General features: G+C 51.4%; 1 protein-coding gene across 2 annotated transcripts in view; it reads right to left on the reverse strand.

Moving 5' to 3' along the window:
• Window positions 1–17,279, reverse strand: part of LOC118213469 (fibrillin-2) — a 103,778-nt gene that overhangs the window by 51,090 nt on the left and 35,409 nt on the right. The window contains exons 9-19 of one of the 2 annotated variants that reach the window (XM_035392484.1): window positions 16,067–16,219; window positions 14,791–14,976; window positions 14,215–14,352; window positions 13,130–13,249; window positions 12,079–12,204; window positions 11,329–11,451; window positions 9,985–10,107; window positions 8,889–9,041; window positions 5,902–5,955; window positions 5,482–5,607; window positions 733–858 (exon numbers count right to left, since the gene is read on the reverse strand). In XM_035392484.1, the coding sequence (XP_035248375.1) occupies window positions 733–858; window positions 5,482–5,607; window positions 5,902–5,955; window positions 8,889–9,041; window positions 9,985–10,107; window positions 11,329–11,451; window positions 12,079–12,204; window positions 13,130–13,249; window positions 14,215–14,352; window positions 14,791–14,976; window positions 16,067–16,219 (1,428 nt within the window). Of the gene's footprint in view, window positions 1–732; window positions 859–5,481; window positions 5,608–5,901; window positions 5,956–8,888; window positions 9,042–9,984; window positions 10,108–11,328; window positions 11,452–12,078; window positions 12,205–13,129; window positions 13,250–14,107; window positions 14,157–14,214; window positions 14,353–14,790; window positions 14,977–16,066; window positions 16,220–17,279 lie in introns of those variants that run through there. The other variant, XM_035392485.1, reaches the window with a different exon arrangement.

The following is a 17,279-nucleotide window of genomic DNA, read 5'->3' on the forward strand; positions in this document are numbered from 1 at the left end:
CCTGGGACCAGCACAGACCCACGACATGGGGCCCCAACCCGGGGCCTGGGACCAGCACAACATGGCTGCCAGCCATACTGCGCACTCAAGCTCTCTTTTTTTTGGATCTGTATAACATCCTTCTAGGGGATAGTGTAGTTCAGACAAGGTGAGTCTAGAACTAGCAAGTGAATGGAGCATGTGGTGTTTTACACATGGGGCAATAACTACCAGAATGGAGCTTCAAAAGACATCTGGTTCAGATCGGAGCTCGTATCACTGGTAGATGCACTTGCTCACATTGGCCAAGACGATCTGGATGCAATGGCCAAACTCGGAACATTAACACCATTCCGGGCCGTTGGGGAAATCTCCCTGAGATTTCTCACCTCCCAAAGAAAATTAGCTGCAGGTGTTTTTGTTATACAGGATTCCTGCACTTCAGAGAGCATTATGCACCGTCTCTGAAGACCTGCCTTACAAGGTCTTGAGGTTCAGCCTCGGTATTTACAGCATGGAAAGCTCAGAAATGAACCAGGTCGAGGTCAGGGAGCGTTTAACAGAGAGAGTCAGACATCTCAAAATGATTAAAAAACGATTAAAAAAAAAAAATACTTCAGCCAATCCCATCAAAATATTTAATTCCCAAGAAGCCATCATATCTCCACTGCATCAGCCTGTCCTGTGTCCCCCCCCCCCAGACCCCCCCACCCCCGCCCACTCCTACAGGTGATTTAAGGGCGTGGCTCTTACCTTCACACGTCTCGGAGTCCTGTCTGAAGAGGAAGCCCTTGGGGCAGGTGCAGCTGTAGCTGCCGGGAATGTTCCGGCAAAGTCCGTTATCGCAGAGGAGTCTGTTCACCATACACTCATCAATGTCTGAAACACAAATACAACAGTCTGTTCACCACACACTCATCGATGTCTGAAACACAAATACAACTGTCTGTTCACCACACACTCATCGATGTCTGAAACACAAATACAACTGTCTGTTCACCACACACTCATCGATGTCTGAAACACAAATACAACAGTCTGTTAACCACACACTCATCGATGTCTGAAACACAAATACAACTGTCTGTTCACCATACACTCATCGATGTCTAAAACACAAATACAACTGTCTGTTCACCACACACTCATCGATGTCTGAAACACAAATACAACAGTCTGTTCACCACACACTCATCGATGTCTAAAACACAAACACACCAAAACAACAGTCTGTTCACCACACACTCATCGATGTCTAAAACACAAACACACCAAAACAACAGTCTGTTCACCACACACTCATCAATGTCTAAAACACAAACACACCAAAACAACTGTCTGTTCACCATACACTCATCGATGTCTAAAACACAAACACAACAGTCTGTTCACCACACACTCATCGATGTCTGAAACACAAACATAAGAGTCTATTCACCATACACTCATCCATATCTGAAACACACATAATGCAACAGTCTATTCACCATATAACTCATCAATGTCTAAAACTAAAGGTCAAAAAGGCAGTGCGTTCACCATTCATTCATCAATGTCTGAAAACAAAGATTAAAAAGGAAGTCTTCTCAACATGAATGTGTGAAACAGAAGATAGCAGTCTGCTCACCATGAATTTGTGAAACAGAAGATAACAGTAGTCTGTTCACCGTGCATTCATCAGTGTTTGAGAAATCAACATTAAACGAGCAGTCTGTTCACCATTAAAGTGTGAAACCAGAAATCATCGTCAGACATGTCCGACAACAAGTCTGGTGCCAACGCACTCTCTGATGTGTGAAACACAAACGCATAAGCCTGTTCACCACATGTAGGTCTGAACCCCAGATAAACAATTTAACAACAACTCCTTCACCACACGTTCACTGACGTGTGAAACACAAACACGAGTCTGTTTGCTTGTTCTCTCTGTTCTCATAAATGTCTTAAAAATGAAAAAGAAACTCACTCATCGATGCCTACACCACTTATTGTACCCACTGAAATCCTCTGACAGAAAATAGTATTTCAATTTTTGTTGATATAACACAAGTGTTATATGAAAAAACATGTTGCAGTGAAAATATTTTCAAAAATATATCATTTTTTAAATTTAATTTCTTTTATTTTCATTTTATTATTATTATAGGTTTCAGCATAGTACAAAATATAGTTCTTGAGATTAAGACCAGATACTCATGTCCCCTACAGGGTCATGGAGTATGGAGGAATGGCCTGAAACACAGAGCAGTTTTCACTGCATTCACGCGCACACACTGCCCTCAGTAATATCTGACACAGCAGTCTATGCACGTTCCCCTCGCCAGCACACCAGCCGTCAACATCTCCCATCATGCACTCTGTCTGTCATACAGTGGTCTAGCACAGTGAAGTCGAAGTTAGCCTCAGGTAAGATAACCGGAGGTGAAATAAACACAGGTAAATCGCAGGAAAGGTAACAACAGAACTACAGCTGAGAACAGGAGGTAACATAACTGCAGGTCATACCCACAAGGAAAATAATCACAGGTAAGATAACTGCAGGTTATAACCACAGGTAAAATAATCACAGGTAAGATAACTGCAGGTTATAACCACAGGTAAAATAATCACAGGTAAGATAACTGCAGGTCATACCCACAGGTAAAATAATCACAGGCAAGATAACTGCAGGTAATCTGTGGCTATAATGGATGCCTAGCCCTGCTGTTCACCCTGGAGTCTAGGGTTGGTTTGCCACCACAAACATATTTTAAAAGTAATCTACTGAAAGATAAATTAAATTGTTAATTACAATTTTAGCTGGATATAATCGTGATGCAAAAAATCTCCTCACATAAACTCTTTTGCAGAATATTCCATCAGGGGGATCAGGGGGTCAGGCCACCAGGGAGAAATTACAAATGGAAAAAGCAAAAAAAAAAAAAAAAAAACAAAAAAAAAAAGTATATGAGTATATGATCTGCCATTAGCCTACAGCGCTAATGAACAAGTCCTGAAAAACGCTAATTTCCCTGACCTGAACCCACACTCCCATACGAGGAGCTGAACACGTTTAGGCAGCCGTCCGAGGGACGGGGGTCAAACAGAGCGCCTCCTTTCTCTGGGTTGCCGGTTTCGTGGCAGCTGACAACGTCGCTACGGGCAACAGAAGTCGACCGTCCGGCCTGGTTCCTCAGCTCTCCCTGCCATTGGTCCATGTGACCTTTGCAGCCAATCAGGTGTCAGTACTTTGCCAACTTGTCTTCCTGTACTTCCATTCCCGCCAGTTACAGGCATGAGGTCATTTACAAGAGGCAGGAAGCTGCTAATTTATCTTCAAAGCAGAAATGTGCATACTGTACATCACTGGTTCTTAAATTGTTCAATATCGGGACCAAAATCAGCCATTCAGTACCTTTCAGGGACAGATCAACTGCGCATACTCACATACCCTAGTGGACTCATAGAGCGTATGTAGAGTTCAGCGAGCGGACTACAGATTCATTCTGGGACCCACCTGGTAAATGGACTGCATTTATATAGCGCTTTTATCCAAAGCGCTTTACAATTGATGCCTCTATTCACCAGAGCAATTAGGGGTTAGGTGACTTTCTCAGGGACACTTTGACACGCCGAGGGCGGGGTTCGAACCGGCAACCCTCCGACTGCCAGACAACTGCTCTTACCTCCTGAGCTATGTCTCCCCATGCACTACCATGACCTACTTAGGGTCCTGGATCTATAGTCTGAGAAACATGGCTGCACATGAATAACTGTGCACACGACCCGTGGACCGCAGCAGACCGTACGATGCACATCATGTAAAGCAGCACCGGAAATCTTCAGACCGGGTGAAGACAAAACACCGAGGCAAGTCAGCGGTAAGCCTCTCATTTTTCACTGGAAACTTCCTCTTAATCCTGGGAACCAGGAAAGCCTAGCACCCACAATGCAACACAAGCAGACAGAGAGAAAATCCAAATGTTAACATCAAGCACCTGGAGCAGACACACTTCACCCTTAATTGCAATCGCACATTGAGTGAAATTATAGTTTCTGAGTGGGTACAGCTAAGAAAGGCATCTCAGTTTCACAGCTTCAAAGTCAAATGAAGAGAACAAAGCACTAATGCTTTGACTGAGGCGACTACTAAATGCTTTTGTTTCTCCACTCGTTCGACCCAGAGGACTACGAAACATTACGAAAACAAGGTTTTGGAAGAGATTGTTTTCCTGGAACACCAAATGATTTATGCAGCCATGTCCAGAGACAGATAAACCGAGCGACATTTTACGAGAACTTCACAGGCAATGTTATAAAGCCGTGCACTTTCCCTGCCAGCAAAGCAAGCTCTCGAAAACTGTTGTTGCCATTGTGCGTTTCCCAGTTCAGTAAATGTGCAACTCTTCAGAAGGGTCTGTGGGGGGGGGGGGGGCAAAGTAAATTTCGGGGGGGGGGGGGGGGGGGGGGGGTCTGTGCTGTAAAACATGACACTAATAATGTGCTTGCCACCCAACACCACGGGGTTCCTTGAAAATATTGAACCGGGTGCAGTTTTTTTTCCCCCAGCTGACCCTCTTGGGCGCAGAACAAAGCTGTGCTTGTTGCTGGCAATTTCCGGAAAACTCAGCTCCGTGGATCGGCTGCTGAGGCGAGGCGGTGACAGTGATGTACGCCGGCCAGCGAGCGCGGCTCCAGACCCCGTAACTAACGCCTCTCATTAGGGGCTGGCTCCTCGTTTTATTTACATCTGTTTACGTTCGGCGTCCAAACGCGCCGTCCTTCTTCTGCCGCAAATCTCTCTGAGTCTGACCCAAAAGTCCAGCTCAGTCGTTTCTCAGAACGGCAAAGGAACAATCTTCCAGTGTTTCGCTAAATTTTTCCACACTCCATGTTTTGTTGGAAAAATCCCTCAGATAACAGTCCAAAGCGAAGCTTGTTGAGACCGTTGTTACGTTAAATACGTGCTGATGGGCTGAGAAACCCCTCCCTGAGGAGGACTGCCCCGCAGGAGAACGGGGCTCCATCCGTGCGTCCTGTTTCCACCAGGAGACAGGAAACAGAGTCGCATCCCATCCTCCCCTGGTTGGCCCAGGGTGTAGATTGGTGACCAACATGGTCAGTCAGTCAGTCAATGGGGGCGACATAGCTCAGGAGGTAAGAGCGGTTGTCTGGCAGTCGGAGGGTTGCCGGTTCGATCCCCTGCCCTGGGCGTGTCGAAGTGTCCCTGAGCAAGACATCTAACCCCTAATTGCTCCCAACGAGAGCTGACTGGTACCTTGCATGGCAGCCTTTCACCGTTGGTGTGTGAGTGTGAATGGGTGAATGAGAGGCATTAATTGTAAAGCGCTTTGGATGAAAGCGCTATTTACCACAGAACGTTTACGTCAATGGCAGGAGACCTGTACCCAACCCCCCCCCCCCCCCCGCCCCCCCTCGGCACACTCACCGGCGCAGTGCTGGCCCGTGCGGTCAGCCCTGTACCCAACCCCCCCCCCCCCCGCCCCCCCTCGGCACACTCACCGGCGCAGTGCTTGCCCGTGCGGTCGGCCTCGTAGCCGGCGTTGCAGACGCAGTGGTACCCCCCCCGCAGGTTCTCACACACCCCGTTGGAGCAGATGTCCGGGTTCAGGGCACACTCGTTGATGTCTGCGCAGAACAAGAGGAAGAGTGTGTGTGTGTGTCAGTGTGTGTGTGTGTGTGTGTGTGTAGCAAGTCAGCGGTGGCAACAGCTACAACCAGTCAGGCAAGACGGATTGGTTGATGGATTTTACTGTTCTTAAGAAATGTTGTGACATTTGCAAAGTCATGTGAGTGTGTGTGTGTGTGTGAGTGTGTGTGTGTGCGTGAGTGTTTGTGTGTGAGTGTGTATGTGTCTGTGCATTTGAATGTGTATGCACGCCTGTATATCTGCATGAGCCCATGCCAGTCAGGTTCTCTTACCTGTCCCATCCACAGAAAATCCGATGCCACTCACACACAGGGCCTGGAATTCGGCTGGGTGTCGCAGGGGAAACACAGGAAGGACAGAGTGAGACACCCCCCATTAATCAGCCCCCAAACAGGCGGAGCAATCGCGTCCTGTCAATCACCATCTCCCATTAACCAATCACAGACAGCTTTGCTGTTGGCAGGCTACAACACCGGGATTGGTCAAAGCAGTGATTGGACAGCACACGATAGCTCCCTCCCCCATCAGCGTGAAACAGTGCGAGACTGCATGCAAGAAACAAAATGACCACCTCATAATCTCAAAGGCAAGATGACATCCTTTCAAATGAAAGTAATAATAATAACAAATAAACCAAATTTAATAAACTTAGTTTGTAGAGCACCTTTTGTTCAAAATGTGCTTCATAAAGCATAAAGAAAACCAATAGAGCAATCAAACCTACACTGCAATGAAAGTAAAAAAATTATTAAAGAAGGTAAAAAATATAATAATGGTATTAGGATACAACAGAAACCAGATTGGACATGTACAAATTATCCCAACAAAGGTCATTCCGTTCTCCCAACACAAGGAGACGTTTTATTTTCAGAAACGTACTGAACGTCTGTAGGAATCCTGAGCCTGGGTTGAACACACAGGAGGCTGTGAGACAGAGCTGTGCGGTGAACAGATTCTGCTCCACAGTCAGACGCTGCCTTTAAGGGTCCTGCTGTTAGCAGAGAAGAAACAGCAAACAAGGCCTGGAGAAGCCTGGTGCTGTTAGTAGAAGAAACAGCAAACAAGGCCTGGAGAAGCCTGCTTGGCCTAGTGATTTACTGCAGGTCTGAGTCAGGACTAACAGCAAAGAAAAAGGCGCATTTTCACCATCTGTGCACGTTTGAGTCAGAGGCTCGAAGGCGGGCGGGGGCGGGGACGGGGGACGGGGGGGGCAGGGGCGACATGTGACCGGACCGGACCAGGTCTCATTGAGACCCGACTGTTTAGGGGTCAGTGCGGGGGTTTCCCACCTGGGGGGGTCGAGTGAGGGTGTTAAAGAGGAGAAGGAGGCTCGTGCGTTTCCAGAAGCTTTAGGACGAAACTGAAAAGGATCTGAAGCCCGCTAGCGACTTCACACGCGAGATGGAAAATAAATAATAACGCGATTAAAACTAATCCACGGGGTGTGAATTACCATAATATTACAATGTGTTTACACAATAATGAAATATTTTAGGATAGAAGAAGGCTTCTAATGAGTGGGAAAAGTGCACAGTTCCTGGAAGCAAAAGCAACATTTTTTTCGTTAATTTGACTCACAATTAAATGCGAGTACGCAGTGAAGTTAACACTTGGGTTTATCTGAGAATGAAAACACTGACTCAGTCCGGGCCCAGCCACCGAAATGCGCTCCTGGATTTACTCAAAGCCGCTAAACCGCCTCGAGACAAAGCTCCATATTTAATAAAAACAAAATGGCAGCAGCTAAGCCTGGATTCCATCAACAGGCTAATCCGCCTCAAGCAATTCTGTGACAATTCAGAGCCGAATTAGTCAGGGAACCGTTTCTGTGTGGAAAAGCACTTTCACACAGACATCTTTCACACCTCTGTTACTTTGACTGAATACAGAGGTAGGTCCTGCAGAGCCGATTTTGGTGGGTCAGAGTGGAGTTGGGTTATGGGTCTGTGAGTTATGGGTAGGGCTGAGAGGGTTATGGGTGTGTGGGGTCTGGGAAGTGGGTACCCTGGGCAGGGTTATGGGTCAGTAGATTGGGGGAGTGGGTTCTCAGTACCTGAGCTCTTGGCAGGGCAGGGCTATGGGTCAGTAGATTGGGGGAGGGGGGTCTCTGTACCTGAGCTCTTGGCAGGGCAGGGTTATGGGTCAGTAGATTGGAGGTAGGGGGGGCTGTACCTGAGCTCTTGGCAGGGCAGGGTTATGGGTCAGTAGATTGGGGGAGGGGGTTCTCAGTACCTGAGCTCTTGGCAGGGCAGGGTTATGGGTCAGTAGATTGGGGGAGGGGGTACTCGGTCCCTGAGCTCTTGGCAGGGCAGGGTTATGGGTCAGTAGATTGGGGGAGGGGGGTCTCTGTACCTGAGCTCTTGGCAGGGCAGGGTTATGGGTCAGTAGATTGGAGGTGGGGGGGGCTGTACCTGAGCTCTTGGCAGGGCAGGGTTATGGGTCAGTAGATTGGGGGAGGGGGTTCTCGGTACCTGAGCTCTTGGCAGGGCAGGGTTATGGGTCAGTAGATTGGGGGAGGGGGCTGTACCTGAGCTCTTGGCAGGGCAGGGTTATGGGTCAGTAGATTGGGGGAGGGGGTTCTCGGTACCTGAGCTCTTGGCAGGGCAGGGTTATGGGTCAGTAGATTGGAGGTGGGGGGGTCTGTACCTGAGCTCTTGGCAGGGCAGGGTTATGGGTCAGTAGATTGGGGGAGGGGGTCTCTGTACCTGAGCTCTTGGCAGGGCAGGGTTATGGGTCAGTAGATTGGGGGAGGGGGTTCTCGGTACCTGAGCTCTTGGCAGGGCAGGGTTATGGGTCAGTAGATTGGGGGAGGGGGTTCTCGGTACCTGAGCTCTTGGCAGGGCAGGGCTGGGTTATGGGTCAGTAGATTGGGGGAGGGGGGTTCTCGGTACCTGAGCTCTTGGCAGGGCAGGGTTATGGGTCAGTAGATTGGGGGAGGGGGTCTGTACCTGAGCTCTTGGCAGGGCAGGGCTGGCAGGGCAGGGTTATGGGTCAGTAGATTGGGGGAGGGGGGGTCTGTACCTGAGCTCTTGGCAGGGCAGGGTTATGGGTCAGTAGATTGGAGGTGGGGGGGTCTGTACCTGAGCTCTTGGCAGGGCAGGGTTATGGGTCAGTAGATTGGGGGAGGGGGTTCTCGGTACCTGAGCTCTTGGCAGGGCAGGGTTATGGGTCAGTAGATTGGGGGTGGGGGGGTCTGTACCTGAGCTCTTGGCAGGGCAGGGTTATGGGTCAGTAGATTGGGGGAGGGGGTACTCGGTACCTGAGCTCTTGGCAGGGCAGGGCTGGCAGGGCTCCCCAAAGCTGTAGTCAGCGTCAGCGCAGCAGCACTCAGATTTGGTGACCGCGCCCAGGAAGGGGCGCACGCACACGCCCTTCTTAATCGCCCCGTAGCAGGTGCTGCGCATGTGGGTGTCTGGAGCAGGAAGAGGAACACGAAATATTCAGCATCGCCCATCCACTGGAAGAACACCACAGCACCACACTCAGGATCAGGCCAGCTGAGAAGGCCTGGTTGTTTAGGAGAGAATTACTTTTTTTACCGTACTTAAAATTTAAGGCACGGGCATCAAACCCCAGTCCTGGAGGGCCGCAGCATCTGCTGGTTTTTTGAGGTCCTCTCACCATAAGTGTTTAATTCACTGATTGGCTCAGGAATCCACACACCTTGTTCTCAAGGCCTTACATGGCAGCCGACTGAAAGGAATCCACAAAAACCAGCAGACACCGTGGCCTCAGCTGGGATTCAGTTTGACACCCCTGCTTTACGGTCAGAAATGTGAGATCAGAACGTTCTGATCTGAACATTCTAATCCTGATGTCACAGTCACTGCTAGAACACTGACACTTGGAATTTTGAGAAAAACATCTCAAAAAAATCCTCCTCTTCAAAGGGTTACAGGAATGCTGAGAGAACTCTCGCTGGGCCCCAGTAAAAATACAACAATAAGGGCCTGTACTTTTTCCCATTTCCTTGGCCCTGGGGTGCACTCATTTTCCCAGAAGCGCCTCCCCCACCCCACCTCCCGACCCCTCCAAAACGCTGGAGTTTCATCATGTCTCCATCTAGCTCAGGATCTCCGGTCACTGGCGACTCATGACGAGCTGTCGGGCCAACAGGAACACGGGACGGTTTTGGTGCTTTCTCGAATGCGGGCCAGTGGTCGTGACCCCATGTCAGTGGGCGTGACCCAGTTCGGTGGGCGTGACCCGGGCCAGTGGGCGTGGCCTGAGCCGGTGGGCATGACCCGGGCCGATGGGCGTGACCCAGGTTGGTGGGCGTGACCCGGGCCGGTGGGCGTGACCCAGGTTGGTGGGCGTGACCCGGGCCGGTGGGCGTGGCCAGGCGTGCCACTCACCCGCGCAGAGCCGCCCGTCCGCGCCCACAGCCAGCCCCGCTGGGCAGTCGCAGCGGAAGGACCCCTCCGTGTTCACACAGCGGCCGTTCATGCACATGCCCGGAGTCTGGCACTCATCGACGTCTGCGGCGTGGGGGGGGGAGAGAGGAGGGGGGGGCGGGGGGGAGAGAGGAGGGGGGGGCGGGGGGAGAGGAGGGGGAGGGGGGGGGGGGGGGGGGGGGGGAGAGGAGGGGGAGGAGGAGGGGGAGAGGGGGAGAGGGACTATTAGAGGCACAGCCAAACAAGTCCACAGCTTTTACAGATTACACATCTCAGCTATGTACTGCTGAAGGCATGGGTGATGTTTACAAAATTTACTCTGTGCCAACAGACAGAGAAAGAGAGTGAGAGAGAGAGAGAGAGAGAGAGAGAGAGAGAGAGAGAGAGATTGTCAATTGAAGTCAGTTGTTAAGATCCCTGCTAACAGTTGAAACTTTTACGAGCATAATTTTTATTACCATTACTTATTATTACTCATTATAATAACAGCAACTATTATCATTTTTCTAATAAAGATAGTGGGAGTATTTTCCTTGAACTATTTGACTGTGATGTTATGACAGAACTAACAATTATTCTGGCTTATATGCGTACTGAAATGTCTCATGCCCGTAAAGCACTGATAAATGGTCTGATGAGCAAATGAAAGCGGAGATGGATATTTCGGGTCTGCAGACACACGCATTTCTATTAAAGTTTTCACAATGTTTCTTGAGGATGTGCAGTGGCTAAAGAAAGCAGTGATGATGGAAATGAATAAAAACAGCAGGTGGAGGGCATAGCAGTGAGCTATCCCGAAACTCTGACTCAAAACGCTGCAGACGCACAGCAGGAAGTCATTGGAATGATCGTCTAATGATTCACTGGAGCTAATAAAAAAACAAAAAAGGGGAAATTCCTCAAATGCTAATCACTGCATCCGCCACGTGGGGAAACAGGCGGGGCACAGCTGCAGCTTCTCGCAGGAAAATCTCTGACTGGAACCAGGAAATGCCCGGGATGCTGGGGCCGGGGAAGGAGGCAGAGCCAGAGGAGGACAGCGGAGCCAGAGTACGCGGAGCCTGCAGAGGAGGCGGGGCCTGCAAAGGAAGAGGAGGCGGAGCCTGCAGAGAAGGTGGGGCCAGTACAGGAGACAGAACCAGAGGAGGAGGCAGAGCCAGCAGAGGAAGTGGAGTCCGCAAAGAAGGCGGGGCCTGCAGAGGAAGTGGAGCCAGAGGAGGAAGTGAAGCTGGCTGAGGAGGAGGCAGAGCCATTAGGGGAGGCGGGACCAGTAGAGGAGGCGGGGCCTATGAGGCAGACGCTCACCGGTGCAGTAGCGGCCGCTGAAGGCCAGGGTGAAGCCCGTCTTGCACACGCACTTGAAGCTGCCGTCCTCGTTGATGCACATGCCGTTCAGGCACATGTTGGTGGTGGTGCACTCGTCGTGGTCTGGACACGAGAACAAGAGAAGAGGAGAAGAAGAGAAGAGCTGACCTTCAACACACGCAGGGTCAGCGCTCAACAGGCACAGGAAAACCACACACCCCACCAGATTCATCCACACAGATCAATCTCCCTGTGTACTCCCTGATCTAAACTAGCGTTTATAAGTCGCTTTTCACGCATTTTCATCAGTTACAATATACGTGGCTTTATAATGTGGCTTTCTAAGACTACAGATACCAAACACAGCTGCATGCTGGGAAATGGAATCTTCAGCCGAAGACAGCTCCCAGTAAAATACCTAATCAAGACGTGGCACAGATTTGCTGGCCATTAGTCTTCTAAATGAGGAGGTTGCAGGCTCAAATCCACGGAGCAGCAACCTCGTTGCAAAGGTAGCCAGCTTGGCTTATGTCAGTATCCACTAGCATACTGAAATGGCAGCTAGGTCACCCTGACAAAAAGGAAATAACGGATGTGGTTTATCCAAGTCTAAATTCTGTCCCAGCACAGGCACAGTCAGCCCCCCGCCAGCCCCCGCCACCGGCTCGTTAGCGACTGGCCCGAAGTCTGCCGCTTCCAGGAAACGCCGCGCGGAGTGGGGGGGGGGGGAGGATGTGGGCGGAGCCTCACCGACGCAGTTCTTCCCGTCGGGGGCGAGCTGGAAGCCTGCGTTGCAGATGCACTGGAAGCTCCCGTCCGTGTTGAGGCAGCGACCGTTCCTGCAGAGCACGCCGTTGTGAAGGCACTCGTCGATGTCTGGGGGGGGGGGGAAGAGAGGCCGAGTCAGCTGGGTTACATTGCCCCCCCCCACCCCCTCAACTGCCCTCATACCACAGTAAAAATCTGCCAATCACCCCCCCCCCCTCCCCCCACCCCGCCTGCTACACATTTCACCCCAGGAAATGTTTTCATTTGCTAAGAATTTCCATAAATAATCTTCCTGGCAAAACCGCTGCTCCATCGTCGCTTAATAGCCGAGAGAAGACCCAGAAAATAACTAATCTCGTGCGCTTAATGACGTCCTTATCAGCCAGCAGGGGGTCGAAGCAGGACAGGGCTTTTCATTAAACACCGACAAACGGATAACGTTCTCCTGGTAAAATGGTCTAATAATAGATTATTTATTGCATGTAATAACACTTGTCAGAGCAGTAAAACGGACAGTGTTTCTCTTTACCGTGTAATCACTCTGAGTAATAGACTGTTATTTGAACTTGACGTATGCTGAAATTCCTTCTGAGGCATGCTTCTGTCCGAGAGCTGTCGTTCACCAGGGGCAATAAGAGGAGGACGATGAAGAAGATTTTTGTTTCAGACGAGGCACAGGCGCACCTCGGTCCCGTGCCGCTGTGGGTTGGGCCTCAGACACACAGAGCTTCCCCGAGTCTTCATTTCGCCGGAATACTGAACCACCCAGGAGCGCCCCTCAGACCCCTAGTGCCCGTACTGCAGGGGCGTTTGCCAAACGAGTAAATCACCAAAACCGTCCAGCTGGGCCCCGGGACGGACACAGTAAGACCCCGGCCCACAGACAGCCCCATGGAAAGGGGGGGGGGGGATGAAAGTCTGCTTGGGTCGGGGGGGGGGGAGGGGGTTGGGCTGGGGGGGTGTTGGTGCTCTTACCGATGCAGGTCTGCCTGACTGGGTGGGGGGGGAAGGGGGGGGGTGTTGGTGCTCTTACCGATGCAGGTCTGTTTGGCTGGGATCCTCTGGAACCCTGAGTGGCAGCGGCAGTGGTAGGACCCGGGAGTGTTCACACAGTCTCCGTTTACACAGGGGTCAGAGGCACACTCGTCCACATCTGGGGAGGAACACACACACGCATACGCACACGCACACGCACGCACGCACGCACGCACGCAGGCACGCACGCACGCACGCACGCACGCAGGCACGCACGCACGCAGGCAAACACGCACACGCACACGCACACGCACACGCACACGCACAGGCACACGCACACAGGCAAACACGCACGCGCACGCGCACACGCACACGCACGCACGCACACACACACGCACACGCACACGCACACGTACGCACACACACACGCACACGCACACACGCGCACACACACACGCACACAAACACACACACACACACACGTACGCACAAACGTGCACAAACACACAGGCAAACACGCACACACAGACACATACACACACACATAAGAGGCTTTTTTATACTTATCTAAATACAGAGATCACTGTGTAAGTCATACCTGTGTTGCATACTCACAGTGTAACTGACTATGCACCTGTTTTACCTGTGTATGGCCTCTAGTTTTAATGAATGAAAATATTACTCATGTGTCACCTGTGAGGGTAGGATGCCTGTGAAGGCACTGTTACCTGTGCACCTGAGCTCAGGCTTCACCTGCAGACGAGCCTCACACATGCATCCATTCCACAGGCATTTCAGTACCTGTGCAGCTGTGATATTGGGCCAGTACAGGCTGTGCTTATGGCTCCCAGGTGAGGGGACGTTACCTGTGCAGGTAACATTACCTGTGCAGCTGCATTATTAGGCCAGTACAGGCTGCGCCTCTGGGTCCCATGTGTGAGGGGACATTACCTGTGCAGGTGTGTTACCTGTGCAGGTGCGTTACCTGTGCAGGTGTGTTACCTGTGCAGGTGCGTTACCTGTGCAGGTGTGTTACCTGTGCAGTCTCCGCGGGCGTCCTGCGTGAAGCCCATGTTGCACTCGCAGCGTTACCTGTGCAGGTGCGTTACCTGTGCGGGTGCGTTACCTGTGCAGGTGCGTTACCTGTGCAGTCTCCGCGGGCGTCCTGTGTGAAGCCCATGTTGCATTCGCAGCGGTAGCTGGAAGGCACCGGAATGCAGCGGCCGTTCAGGCACAGGTTGTTCAGCAACTGGCAGATGTCCACCGTCTGGTTCAGCGTGGCTGCGGAAACCGGCACCTTTAATCTGGGTGTTAACTACGCCGACTTTACATCCGCAGCAGAGCGCTAATTAAGCTTAACCTCCTAAGACCCTGCGCTTCACTTTGTCTCCTGTAGGGGACAGGAGTCTTAATTGCAAGAGGCACATAGATTACTATGCGGAAACCTACACTACTAGGGACATTCAATAAATATAAAATAGTTTTCTTTTTTTCTTTGGAAAATATTTTCACTTCAACATGTTTTTTTGTCATCCAAGACTATCATGTGGAAAAAATTAAAATACTTAAAATGTGCACAGGAAGTCTTAAAATGTGCACAGGAAGTCTTAAAATGTTCACAGGAAGTCTTAAAATGGTCACAGGAAGTCAATTAAGGTCACAGCACCAATGGGTTGAGCTGATCTGAGATCAGCGCAGGGAAGCTCTGTGCCCACTTACCGAACTCCGGGGAGGGCAGCCTGGGCCCGTCCCCGTGGGAGGGGGGAAGCCGCCCGCCGTTGAAGGTGAAGTCGTAATCTCCGGGGATGAGGGGCTTCCATTTGCCCCCCCCCACGACTCCGGGGTCCCCCCCTGGGAAGCGTCCCCCGTCAGGCGCCCCCCCGAGGCACAGCCTGTGGAACTCCTCTACACGCGGGACAGAGAAAGGGGCGGGTTAATGGGTGTGGGCTTTTCCAGAAAAAAATAAGTTATCTTATAAAAAGCTAATGCTAACAAACAGCCATGAGGGAGGGGTGGGTTGTGGGGGGAAGCGGGTCAGTTCTTATTGGCCGAGAGGTGAAGGCGAGCCAGCGAATCCCACGGATCGTGACTGACGGGCGGTGCAGGGATGCCGGGAAGCCGGCCAAGGAAAACTGGTTTCCGTGCCAACGGCTCGTCCGGCTTCACTTATGACATCATCAGTGGGAGACGGCTCGGGGCCTCTCTGCACATTCATAAACCTGCCGCTGCTGGGAACACCGGTATGGCGCAATACTTCTGACATAACCTCCGGCTCTGTCTGCTCAGGAATACACGCTACTGAACAGCAGGCTCGGGATTCATGGGAATGACTCAACAGTCATAACAGTGTGTGCCTGTATTGCGTGCGTGTGTGTGTGCGTGCGTGTGTGTGTGTGTGCGTGTGTGTATATGTGCGTGTGTGTGTGTGTGTGTGCGTGTGTGCACATACATGGGTGAGATACTTGGGGGTCCCTGGGTGAATGGATGAAAAACTTGGGAGGTTTATGTTTAAGTGTATGGTGCATTTGTGTGTGAGGGTTAGGGTGAGGTGAGTGTGTTTGGCTATCCCTGTGTGAGCGTGTTTGGGGGTCTCTGTGTAAGCGTGTTTGGGGATGTTGGTGTTAGTGAGTTTGGGGGTGTTGGTGTTAGTGAGTTTGGGGATGTTGGTGTTAGTGAGTTTGGGGTTGTTGGTGTTAGTGTGTTTGGGGATGTTGGTGTTAGTGAGTTTGGGGATGTTGGTGTTAGTGTGTTTGGGGATGTTGGTGTTAGTGTGTTTGGGGATGTTGGTGTTAGTGTGTTTGGGGATGTTGGTGTTAGTGTGTTTGGGGATGTTGGTGTTAGTGAGTTTGGGGATGTTGGTGTTAGTGAGTTTGGGGATGTTGGTGTTAGTGAGTTTGGGGATGTTGGTGTTAGTGAGTTTGGGGATGTTGGTGTTAGTGTTAGTGTGTTTGGGGGTCTCTGCGTGGGGTTTAGGTGTGAGGGGCGGGGCACTCACCCGAGCCTGGGACGGGGCAGATTTCGGGCACGTTCCCCCGTACCCAGCAGCGGCCTGAGTCGCAGCAGCACTGGGCCTTCCCGAAGGTCCCGGACAGCTCCTGAGCACAGCGACCGTTCTGCAGGCTGCCGTAACAGGAGCCCAGGCGCGGGTCTGAAACCCAGGCAACACCGTGACTACAGGCTGAGTAACCCAGGCAACACCGTGACTACAGGCTGAGTAACCCAGGCAACACCGTGACTACAGGCTGAGTCACCCAGGCAACACTGTCACTACAGGCTGAGTAACCCAGGCAACACCGTGACTACAGGCTGAGTAACCCAGGCAACACCGTGACTACAGGCTGAGTAACCCAGGCAACACCGTGACTACAGGCTGAGTAACCCAGGCAACACCGTGACTACAGGCTGAGTAACCCAGGCAACACCGTGACTACAGGCTGAGTAACCCAGGCAACACCGTGACTACAGGCTGAGTAACCCAGGCAACACCGTGACTACAGGCTGAGTAACCCAGGCAACACCGTGACTACAGGCTGAGTAACCCAGGCAACACCGTGACTACAGGCTGAGTAACCCAGGCAACACCGTGACTACAGGCTGAGTAACCCAGGCAACACTGTGACTACAGGCTGAGTAACCCAGGCAACACCGTGACTACAGGCTGAGTAACCCAGGCAACACCGTGACTACAGGCTGAGTAACCCAGGCAACACCGTGACTACAGGCTGAGTAACCCAGGCAACACCGTGACTACAGGCTGAGTAACCCAGGAAACACCGTGACTACAGGCTGAGTAACCCAGGCAACACCGTGACTACAGGCTGAGTAACCCAGGCAACACCGTGACTACAGGCTGAGTAACCCAGGCAACACCGTGACTACAGGCTGAGTAACCCAGGCAACACCGTGACTACAGGCTGAGTAACCCAGGCAACACCGTGACTACAGTCTGAGGAAACCAGGCAACACCGTGACTACAGGAGCTTTACCCTTAAACAGGTAACACTGCAGAGACTCAGATCAGGTAAACTAAAGGCATTCAGAATGCAGCACTACATTCTCAGTGGGTTCTTTAACTTTACAGTCTGTAGTTTATAAATAAGAAATAATACGAACTTAGACCGCCCCTAGAAACGGGTTTTAGTTTCTGTACTGCTGAACAGCCTGGATTCCAGCAGCCATCGGGACAGGCTCAAAAGCATTTCTGGGGG

Source organism: Anguilla anguilla, chromosome 14 (assembly GCF_013347855.1).
Source record: "Anguilla anguilla isolate fAngAng1 chromosome 14, fAngAng1.pri, whole genome shotgun sequence".
In the NCBI taxonomy this organism is placed as follows: Eukaryota; Metazoa; Chordata; class Actinopteri; order Anguilliformes; family Anguillidae; genus Anguilla; species Anguilla anguilla.